The sequence below is a fragment of the Cavia porcellus genome, unplaced genomic scaffold, assembly GCF_034190915.1.
Source record: "Cavia porcellus strain 051 isolate PalLab524CR breed Dunkin Hartley unplaced genomic scaffold, mCavPor4.1 scaffold_6, whole genome shotgun sequence".
NCBI lineage: Eukaryota > Metazoa > Chordata > Mammalia > Rodentia > Caviidae > Cavia > Cavia porcellus.
Genome location: NW_026947489.1, coordinates 72,008,941 through 72,021,483, shown reverse-complemented (window position 1 = coordinate 72,021,483; position 12,543 = coordinate 72,008,941). Strand labels below are relative to the sequence as shown.

Below are 12,543 nucleotides of genomic sequence, written 5' to 3'. Positions count from 1 at the left end.
TATATAAGAAAACTGGCCAGGGGTTTAGCTCAATGGTGTAAGTGCCTGCTTTGCAAACACAAGGTCATGAGTTTGATCACCAGCACCAAAAAAAAAAAAAAAAAAAAAAAAGAAAAATAGGAAAACTGAGAGATAAATTCCCCCTAATGATGACTAAATACACTTGGAATCTAGGTAACATAACATAAATGTTTTCTTTTTAGTTCATAAATGTTTAATTGGTCTGTATTGTATTAATACTATTGTGTACCATGAGAAAAGACACAAGTATAGATATATATTAAGTGCTGTAGATTTCAAGTTATTTGAAAAACCAAAGTGTTACTAATTTGAAATACTTTTGATATTTCTGGACATTAATGATTTTCTTTCAAATATATGTAGTAGTTTCTAAATCTCTGCATAGCACTTTTCATCTCTTTATTTCTCAAGGCACTAATGGCTGGATTTAGAAAAGGTATAATAGAGTAAAAGACAGCAAGAAATTTGTCTGGCCAGGTGATATTTAGTGGAAATGCATAAATAAATATGCCAGGCACAAAGAAAAGCACCACTACTGTGATGTGAGCAGAGCAGGTGGACAGTGCCTTGGAAACATACGTTTTAGAGTTTTGGCCGACAGTGAAAAGAATGTGTAGGAGATCAACAAAGTAACAAAGCAGGTTACAACCACCAGCCCACTGTCAATATTTACTGAACTGTACAAATTATAGGAATCCATGTAGGCCAAGTTCATCGCCAGTAGTATATCACAGAAGAAGCTGTCTGTTTCCCTGGGGACACATAATGGCAGTTGCACAGTCACAACCATTTGATTCATGCCATGCAGAGACTGTTATTCATGCAGTCACCATGAGCCTGGTGCTCCTGTGCAGGCTCTTAAATGTGTTATAGTCGAGTGGTTTGCAGGTGGCCACTTAGCTGTCATAGGCCATTACCACTAGCAGCACCATCTCACCTCCTACAATGAAATGGACAAAAAGGGTATGACACATGCATACTCCAAAAGAAATGGTCTTGCTCTCTTTGAGAAAGTCTATGATCATCATAAGAGTTGTCACTGAGGAAAGCCATATATAAACAAATGATAAGTTGGCCAAGAAGAAGTACATAGGAAAATGCATATGGGGGTCAGTGATGATTAAAATCATTATGACAATATTTCCATATAAAGTGATCAAGTAAAATATCAGAAAAATCAACAAGAGTAAGACATGAATATTCTGAGCAGCAAAGTCCCAGAAGCACAAATTCTGACGTTACAGATTGATTTCCTCCAAACATTTTTGGCAGCATGTTCTTTTAATTACCCTAGAGATCATAGATTAGTTAGTGGGATAAGAAAAACAGTGTAAATTTTTAAATTTACTACTCACATTGAATTTAACATCTATATCTGTAATTGAAAAGTACAATCTTGACAAGACATATTTCCCAGTATATATACATGTATATATACCTCCATGTTCCAAGTTATAAGTTGTCTATGAATGGCTTTGTCTGGAAACAGAGTCTGAGATGGAATTCATATCCAAACAATTCATTGAGCAAGTGCTCTCACATGAAAAGAGTCATGAAAGCAACAGAGACAAAGGATATTCTAAAAAGAGGATTGTGGTAATACTGAAAAACTACCTTCTGTCTGATATTACAGTAAGACAAACCACTAACAACAATAAAGGTCAAATAGGTAGAAACATGATAGTAAAATGATATTGTTTCTCTGATTTATATGTAATGACTGTCTCACACTTAGGTTGAACTATTTTAATTAGAAATCCCAAGTTATGCTCTTTATTATTCTTCTAACATGTAATAATATGTTGAGGTAATCTTTGAGAGAACCTCTGCAGAGGTATATAAAAGTGTTATTATGTTGGCCTGATTATTTGGATGCAAATTCAGGCTTATAATGTATCATTACTTAAAATCTAAATCTAATGAAATTAATTTAGCATGCTAAGCTGATTGCAAAGAAGATAGCAGTGCAGAGACATGTAAAATGGATTAACCAAACTTCAAGGCAATTGTGACTCAGATTTTGATTTCATGAACTCTGAATGGAAGTTCTCTATCATTGAAGCTTTTCATTAATGATCATTTACCTTCAAATTTATATTTTGTTTCTAGAAAATCTTTACATTTGGAAGAGTGCAGTCTTCTGGCCATCAGAGATACAAAGTTTTGTACCTATTTGTTCTGTTTTCTAAAATATTTACATACACTGGTAAGCAAGGTATGCCTTTGATTACTAGAACCAAGTGAAGGTGAAATTCAACATACAATAGTTATAAATAATTCACCTCTAAATATAACAGTCACTGCTTACCTTGATTCTGAAGTAAGTTGAAAATATTTCTCAGGATATACACTGGAAGGATGACTATCTATTTCTCTTCCTTGTTTTATTTTTCGTACTCAGCATTGAATCAGTTTTTATGTAATCCTTGGTGCTACACTGTTTTCCTTTATTTTACTTTTCTTTTTAATAGTTTTTTATATTCCTTGCAATCTCCCTCAATGAAGCAAAGAGAGTGGTTGAAAATGAACCATTATAAAATGAATCATGATAAAAACTGGATTTGATTTTTTTCTTACAATATTTATAGAGATATACAGTAATGATGGAGAGGGAATATTTTTCCTAAGGCAGTACTAAGTAAAACATCCATTTACTATGAAAAAAGAAACATAAAATACTAGCATCACAGCATACAAATGAACAAATATATTTTAGATATATATATTTTTTTTCTATAGTAGATTCATTCAATTTCAAGAGAAAATATTCTGATCTTTGAGCAAGACATATCTGAAAAATCTGGCTTTTATCTTTTGCCTTAATTTTTTTATGAATGCAAACTTTTCTGTGATAATGTTTGAAAAAGTACTTCTGTACACTTGTTAGAAAAAACATTAAGAAAGTATAAAATCAATAACAATTGTATAGACTTATATGTCACAATGTATGAATAAAAATATTAGTTTTCTAAATGAGTTTTGAAATTATGAACATTTTAAAATATTAGTAGCTATTATTATATTATTCTCTTAATATTGATTCATATTTAGGAAATTTGTAGAATAGAAAAAACACAGACTTGATTTAGTGAGACCTGGTCTAAAATGTAACTATTTCTACTTGACAAATGACTTTAAATTTAATGTAGTTCTGTTTTCATTTCATAAGTTTTAAAAAGAGTACACTCAGTCTAACCTACATGTCCTGAGGGTGAATCAGAAAATGTGCAAAAACTCTTCAGCTGATTTCCATACTCAGTTAATGTTAATAAATACTACTTGATTCTCCTATCTATTCATTAGAGTGAATCTTAAAGTATACATTTTCTAGAGTCTATTGTCAATAATTCTACAGTATATTTGAATACCTTAATTCTTTTTTACTTTATAGATTTTTTAAAAATTAACTGCATATTTATGGTAGTTTAAGCAAAATATCTATAATAAATTTCTTTAAAATATCTCTTACTTATATTTTCTTTATATTAACATCTAGATATATATGCACTCTTATAAGGTAAAAATATACAAAAATCATGTCACACAAATTTGTTATATCCAGGGTTAACTAGTTTCAACATATGTTTTGTCTTTCCTCGGAGAAGTTATTAATACTACTATATGAGAATTTGTAAGAAAACGGGGTGTTCTATTAAAACACCTTTGGAATTCTTACCTCTAGTATATTTAGTACACAATTCATTTTTTATTTCTTTATCCAATTTCTATTCCTACTGGGATTTCTGTGGTCTTGTTAAGAACAGCACACATCACCATAATGCATGCTTTGCAGAGCTATCCAAGACTGCAGAGGGAAATCTGTTTTGTTTGTTTATTTATTTTGTTTGATTTAATTTGGTACAGGACATTGAACTCATGACCGTCCACTTACCAGGAAAGTGCTTGAACTGCTGAACTAAAACCCTTCTTTGATGGCTACCCAATGTGGTCATCATTCAAGCTCTGCTTGTTCATATGTTCACTATTGTTTAAGGGAGAATTGTTATAAAATCTTCTAAAGTAGGTAATGCCAACACTAGGACTGGTAAAATTGAAAAATTTTAAAAATAGAAAATTCTGCATTCTCATAAAAGTATTCAAATAATTTAATTTACTTTTTCTATGTAATCTTCCAAAAAGGTATTTTATGGGGTAATGATCATATAATCATAAGACTAAAAGTATTTATATTTTTACAGGGAGAAATTCAAGTCTAACTATTTAACACATTCCTCAGATATACACTTGCTAGGGAAAGTCCAAGTTATTTCCACTTGTGCCTATTAATTACCTTTTTTTATTGTAAGCTTCAATTTCTGTACTAATATTATTACTTGCTTGATATAAAAACATTTAACTTCTAACTCTTTGCTTACAATCATCGTATATATAATGCTTGCCTCTGATACAACAAACACTTCTCTCTAAAATAGGAGGGAACATTTCAATTAACATCGCTGGCAAGGTGGTCACACTGAGTAGTCATCAAAACACTGATCTCCACGTGCAGCCGTGCATATTTCTGTAAAGCACAGTGGTGTGTGCACTGAATTAACAAGATCACAGAAATTCCAGTAAGAAGAGAAATAGGATAGAGAAGTAAAATATGACTTGTCTACTAAAAATGTTGAAAGCTAAGGAAGCCATTCTCAGGACCAAGCATAGCCATAAAATATAATTTAAAATATTTTGTGGATGCTCATAAAGACAATCATAGAGATAACTTACTAAGCAAAATATCTTCCCTTACATATGATTGTATTTTAGTCTTCTCTTCTGATATGTACTTGGCATAATATTCATTGTGGACACAGTGTGTATAGATTCCTGTCCTTCTGTCTGTCTTATATCCACCACCATAGGAGAGTCCTTGGGTAACAGTACCTTGTACATGTTTCGAATATAGTTAGTACAATGGAAATGATTTATTTTGAATATCTATGGGAAATCCTCATTTTGATTAGAATCAACTATTGTGTACTCTATAAATTAGAATAAGTAAAAATGAAACCATATAAATCAGTCCAAGTTTAAGTGATACTTATTCTCTTTATCAGACACAGGAAGGCAGGCACTACCTGTTTTCTGTAATATGTGTAAGGTAAATTTTGGTCTGAAAATAGAATAGTGGTTAATAGAAATATGGAAAGATATGGGGAGTAGATAAAGGGAAATTGTATTTTAACAGTGTAAGCTATAAGTGTATATGGTGAGGCCACACTGAATCTTATTAAAACATTACATTAATATGTGTTAATCAAAACTGAACAAAGAAAAAATAAGTTTTCATACTAATAGAGTAACATGGTGTGTTGATATTAGTATCAATTATATAATGCTTTCAGATCTTCCATCTTTTGGGTTACATTACTTGTGTTTAATGCTCTTTTAAATGATACTGCTTCATAAATAACTTTGTGAATGGTTCTTAGATAGTATGTAGAAATGACATTTTTGTGTATTTATCTACAACTTTATTGAATTCATTAATTCTGATAAATTTTAGTTTGATGTCTATGGTAATTAAAAATTCTGCATCCTCATCGGTGTCAATATTCCAAATACACAAGGATATTACAATTTAACGAATGAGGCTACGGATGTATATATTGTATCTCAGGGGGTGAGTACTTTCATAATATCAGCATGATTCTGAGTTTGATCCTTAACTCCATAAACAGAAAATAAAACTTGTTGAGGAATTTGAACAGACATTTGTCAAAAGAAAAACATACAAGTGGCCAAAAGTTTTGGGGAAAATGTGCACTATCACTAATTTTCAGTGAAGTGTAAGTTAAAATACAATCAAGACATCAGCTCACTCCAGTAAAAAATCTCTACTTTCAGTAAGAGTACAGATTTCAAGTGTTTGTGAGAATGGAAAAAAATGGAACCTTCATACCCTGTTAGAGAAACAATATGTTAATACAGTCTTTAGAGAGAGAAGATTCCTCAACACCATCAAGTAGAATAATATAATAAAGAAATATCTTGGTAAATATCCAAAACGATTCAAATCAGCACAAGAAGGAAACATCTACAATCTGATTTTCATTGCAGCATTATTCACAGTAGCCAAAATATGAAATCAACTATGATGCTTATCTTTTTTCTTATAAAGAAGAACTTCTGTATAATATATCCAAAATGGAGTATTGGATTACCCTTTAAAAAGCAGGAAATATTGACCCATGTTGGTGAAATATACAAAATATTCTAGATTAAGTGACTAATAATGTTTCTTATTAAATTTACCTTCTTACATGATTTCAATAACTTCATATTAAACAGATTCTTCAAAGATCTAAAAAATGCTCAGTGAATCTGCAATTGTATTTTTAACCTAAGAATCCTCTATAAAATCCTGAAACTCTCAGATTTTCTTCATGGCTGTGTTCACTTCTTTGTTTCAGAGTACAAATTACTGAATTCAATAGAGATATGGTGGCACCAAAGTGTATGAGGTGTATACCAATGGTATAAAATGTAGCAGAGGGCTTATCTATAGATGTAAATATTTGGATCAAAGACGATGTCATTGCTGGGGACCTGAACATGTACTTTGGCAGGTAAAATTCCTAGGGAAAAGAATGCACTTGGGTCAGACATCAGCTACAAAAGCAGGCAGCATCCAGAGAGCAGTCTGTGTCTTTGTTATTTAACTCTTACACAGATGGTAATCACATATTTAAATTTTTCCAGTTGACTGAGCCTAGAACATGTAGTTGTCTACTGCTAAGTCATCCTTGTATAACTGTAATCTGGTCTGTACTTATACTAAACAGTAGGCCAGAGAAGTTGGCCAGAGAAGTCCTTATCAGCACCCTGAGTTGAATCCTGAAGCAGTCTATCTGGAGCAGCACTCCAAAAAAGAGGATAAGTAGTATAATGTGGAGTCAAAGTGGAGTTGGCCTGCCCACTAGAAAGTGTTTCCTGCTGACTATGAGTAACAGACTGTAGGACATAAGCAAAATAATGAAACATCTTATCTAGATCAGGCCACTTTTGGTAACAATGATTGTCTGCTTGAAATAAGTATCTGCACATGCAGTGTTAGTAACCATAGGATGTCCCAGAAAATGTTGTCTGCCACATTAGGACCACAGAATGGAAAGCTTACAATCCAGGATAACTGAAGCGCTGAGTAAAGGAGACCTGAAAACCATGAGTTCACTAGAAACCAGTCATGGACCCTGTTGCTCAAGATGATCATATGGTATATGATTTGCCACACATCTGTCATAAATCATGGAAAGAAATAATAGTTTCAATTCTTCCCAGTAATTGAATACATATGTGAGTTGTGTCCAGCAAAAGAAATGGCTTTTTTTTTCTTAAACTCATAGTAATTTTAGTATTGGCAAAGGAAGCAAGCATCACATCCATGAAGGAGACTCTTGAAAAAAACACACTCAAATTTTGGAATAAAAATTACTGTGACCACAAAGACAAACTTCCCTAAAGTTGTCACCAGATACAGTTTAAAAGTTCAAAGAGAACAAGTTGTGAAGCTACTCATTCCCTTCAAAGTGACTTGTGATGCTCTCAGATGTATTGTTTTTAGTTTCTTATATTTATTAGTACACATTTGCAGTATATTATGATTACACTTAGTGTGGCAAGTTAGTGTATGTACATATCACATCTTAACTATTTGTACAACCCTTTCCCATTTGCTTTCTCGCTTTTCTCTCTCTTGATCCTTAATTTACTATTTTCATGGTCTCTCTCACTTAATTTACTTGCAGGTAACATGTAGAGAAGAACTTGTCACTAATACCATGTAGTTCCAAGGGTTTTATTCCTTTGTGTATTTCAGTAATTGAGATTCAAATTTAATGTCATTTTCTATTACCACTAACAAGAAAGATCTATTTTACTGTCCACCTTCCAATTTAAAAAAAATCACCATGTTAGAAAGTTTCTAGATAATAACATGAATGCATAAGTGTTTCTCATTGTCCAGTTCTTTATTTTGAAGTAATAATCCGAGTCATACTTTGGTATCAAAACTCCTAAACTCCATCATCTTGCTGAAACTGCTGTTGCTGGGCTCCTGACTGCATCTCTTCTTTTCTGTTCTTTTGGTATCTTCTGTGCAGGTAGTTTGAACAACCACCAAGTGAGTAGTATTTGCCTGCCTAATCTTGAGCTTTATGACCACTGCTGTCCAGTGCAATGTGACTGGTACTCACTGTAACCTATGCAGATCGTCTCCAGGCTGGAACTCTAAGCTTTAATCCTGACATTTGCACTTCACGTTTTTCCCGTTGTGAGCTGAAAGTGTCATGGTACTTCATCCTTACTTCTTACTTGATTTGGATCTTAGTTTCAATTTCTTTTTATTTTCCTTTTTTTTTTTTTAGAAATATTACGTATGCTATACAAACAAAGAGATCAAACAGACATGCACACACAAACCAAAGTAAATGCACATACTTGTACCGGGTCCTGAGTCTGTATCACCAGAGGACAAAGTAAAAAATCTGTACCCGCTTTTACCTTTCATGTTAATTTTTAGATTAGTGCAAGTTTGTGGTATATAACCATTACATTCCTCTTCCTGGAACTTTAGTTTTTGGCTTGATATTTCATCAGATATTCAGAGGACATTGTTAGTTCCCTCTTTCCAATTTTGAAAAAAACCCTTAAGAGTTGATATTTAAATAAATATTTACTAAAACATCATCTTATTTATTTTGAATATTTATTTGTTTTTTCTGTAAACAAAATAAGTGCAATCTCTAGTCCCACAAGTTGGTTTGCCATTCTACAGACTAGCAGATGTGAAATGTATTTGTTTATTGCTTTATACACATACAAGCTCTATGTGTGTGCCCTATGAAAATCTGTTCATGAACATTATATCATTTTCTGGTGATTGCAAATATATTAAGATAGTTATGAACCACACATGCATTTTAACATGATGACTGATAAATATTACGTAGATGATGGTATTTTTCTTTTTTGATAGTATTTTTTGTGTATTAAGTAAAATTGATATCATTATTAACTTTATAAAGAACAAGAAAAATCACCACTATCCTCCCTCAGGTAGTGACTGATTCCACATAACATAGGAACTAGAAGGAAAAACTTGGGGCAAAAACCTAGTGGAAATAGGATTAAAGGTCCCATTCAATGCAGCTATTCCTCTACTGGGTATTTTCCCAGAAAAATAGAAAACATCATGTCATAGTGATATATGTGCACCCATGTTTATAGAAGCACAATTTATAATTACTAAATCTTGAAAACAATCCAAATGCTAACAGCCACAGAATGGATAAAAAAGTGATTTTTATACAATGGAGTACTACTCTGCTATAAAGAAGGATAAGCTTGAGGATTTTATAAGTAAATGGATACAAATTGAGATCATACTCATAAGTGAAATAAATCAGATTTACATATTTAAATGTATTATTGATTCTGAATGTAAAAAACTAAAGAATAAAAAATATCCAAAATATCCAATTAATATTGTGAAAGAGAAAGGGAAAGAAAGTGCTCAAAAAGGAAGAATAACTGGAATAGGAGAAAGGAGAAAAGACTATATATATATATGCATATATGACAGCTAATTCTACTACTAATTTCTGTTAGTTCATCAGAAAGGACAGTTTGTGCTTTTTGTTTGATCATTTTTTCATGCCTATATTTTGTAATCTGAACAACTACCTTTAAGATAACAATAAACAATAAATTAACCAGTGTTAATCTCCTATTAATTTGTTTTGAAATTTTGCACCGTCATTTTTATTCTTTTTCATTTTTAAAATTATATATACATATATATATATATACATATATTATGGCAAAAATAAATTACATTGCAAACAAAAGAAAAAAGAGGCAGGCAGTTGTGCTTCTTATAATAATGTAACAAAAACAGAGTTGTGAACAAATTGAAAGAAACTGGTTCAAAACCACGATGGTGAGGAATCTGACAGCTGACTGTTGCATTTCCGTATGAGTGCTCTGTCGAGGTGGGAACTACAACTCATAGGAAGCACCATAAAATAAAATGCAAAGCTTTTCTAGGTGTATGGAGAAGCCTGCCCTATTCCTTAACTAGATACTTGCCTTCTGTGTTGTTTTCTTGAAACAGAATTCCACTTAAATTTTGTTTCAAAACTTGTCCATGTCTTATTCCTACATTATGTAAGGCAAAGGACGCACCAGAGATGACACTTCTGATTATGAAACTGTTTTTCAATGCTACGTAATCTTCAGTGTCAAATCATGAGAAAATCTGAGGAGGCTGTAAAAAAGGAATTTATGTAGATGTATGTGTATGATTGCAAAACTGAAATTTGAATACTGTACTTTTTAGTTATTTTATGATTTTCACCACTGTTTTTAATAAAATAAATAGCCAAGTCTACCTATAGATGTATTCAAACACTTTATGATAAAAGCATTCATTATTTAAGACAATTTGTAAACATGAAAATACAACTGTATTTTATTCAAGGGGTACCAAACAGTCCCCACTGGATGTAAGGGGACTGATGAGATGAAATACTGATTTCAGTATTAAATTTCAGTTGATTTCAAATTCTAGAAAACTTTTTGAGTATTCAAGGAATTAGACAAAACATTTATAACCCAACAATTTTTTATCTCAATTAGGACTAAAGAATCTGTTGAGTTCTCATAGTAAAGACATATTCCATAGAACTTTATTCAGTATTCACTACTGCCGAGAAGATTCAAAAGGGATACATAGTGACAGATGTTTTAAACACACATTGTTTTCAAAACCAGTATTTTAGAAATAATAATCTATAATGAAATCCATACTAAGAAATAGTTGTTTTATATTTTACGCATTAATTCAGTAGGAGATATAAAAATTATAAGGAAATATTATACTTGTATATTTTAAATAGTATAAGATGAAGATGATGAATGCTTGATTCACCCAGGAATTATGACTGCTGTAAACATTTTCCATTAAAATGCTTAGAACAATACCACTTTAATTCCATTTGGAGGGATATATGGATTTATTGAATGTGTTCATTATTGGGATTCTAATAAATATTCAAGATTCCAAACTTCCAAACTGCAGAAGGCAAAAGAAACTTAGAGACTACAAACAAAATTAAGAGGCCAACCAGGAACAAAGATGGTGGCTCCTTAGTCTCTTAATGGCTGCCTTCATTTCCTGATTCCTCAAAGTGTAAATAATTGGGTTAAGTAAAGGTGTGATTATGGAATAAAACACGGAAAGAAACTTGTCTACAGAATAACTGTTGAATGGAAAAGCATAAATAAAGATAGCTGGACCAAAGAAGAGAGTAACTACAGTGATGTGAGCAGACAGTGTGGACAGGGCCTTGGAGGATGTGCTGGAGTGCTGCCACAGGGTGACCAACATTATGGTATAAGATATGAGCAAGAGAGTGAAGCAGACCAGGGACAGAAGCCCACTATCTACAATCACTAAGAGCTCCAGGTTGTAAGTCTCAGTGCAGGCAAGCTTGATGACCAGAGGAAGGTCACAGAAAATGCTGTCTACAACATTAGGACCACAGAAAGGTAAGCCCACCGTGAAAGCCATTTGGCTTGTGGTATGTATGAGCCCAACAGCCCATGAGAGCAGGAGGAACACAGTGAGCACCCTGTGGTTCATGATGGTCTTATAGTGCAAGGGCTTGCATATGGCAACATACCTGTCAATAGCCATAGCTATGAGGAGAAACATCTCACCACCCCCAAAGAAGTGCATTAAAAACATCTGGACCATGCAGCCCCACAATGAGATGGTCTTGCGTTTTCTAAGGAAGTCTGAAATCACCTTGGGTGTGGCCACAGAGGAAAGACATAAGTCAAAAAATGATAAATTTGCCAGAAAGAAATACATGGGGGAGTGCAGGTGGTGATCAAACATCACAGAGATCACAATGAGGAGGTTTCCTGCTATGATGGCCCCATAGACAAGAATGAAGATAGCAAAAAAACTTAACTGAATTTCTTGAGAACTTGAAAGTCCCAGTAGAATGAACTCAGAGATATTTGAGTTTTTATTGAGAATATCCATTTAGAGGTTTGGTGGATTTGTCAGAAGCTGTCAAAAGGTGGAAGACAGAGGAAATTACAGATTATGGTAGGTAGTGAATCTAGTCATCATTTGTGTATTTTTTACTCATTCAGGCCATTTAGACATTTGGAAATATCATTGCTGTTTAGATATTTTTTAGATCATTGTATTTTTTTGTACATAAAAATGGGAGAAAATGTGGAGTACAGAACTAGTGACATAAAATTTGCTTCTTGGTTTGTATATGTCAAACTTAGTTTAACTATCCTTTCTTAGCTCCAGATTAGACTTTGTACGATTGTTTAGTTTACCAACATGGAAAGTCAGCAAGAAGTAAACTTTTCACATTTTATAGGTCACAGGAAACATTAGTAAACATACACATTTTGTCACATCCTAGGTATTCACTAAAACTTCTACTTACTTAATCATATTAAAAATAAGTTTAAGTCAAATGCCCACTATACAAC

At 32.6% G+C, this 12,543-nt stretch overlaps 1 protein-coding gene and 1 pseudogene across 1 annotated transcript; both read right to left on the bottom strand.

Moving 5' to 3' along the window:
• Window positions 1-356: 356 nt before the first annotated feature.
• Window positions 357-1,284, bottom strand: LOC100722989 (olfactory receptor 4K14-like; annotated as a pseudogene).
• Window positions 1,285-11,134: 9,850 nt separating this feature from the next.
• On the bottom strand, window positions 11,135-12,073 carry LOC134476273 (olfactory receptor 4K13-like). Its single transcript, XM_063249711.1, has one exon. The coding sequence runs from the start codon at window positions 12,071-12,073 to the stop codon at window positions 11,135-11,137; it is 939 nt and encodes a 312-aa protein (XP_063105781.1).
• Window positions 12,074-12,543: the final 470 nt, after the last annotated feature.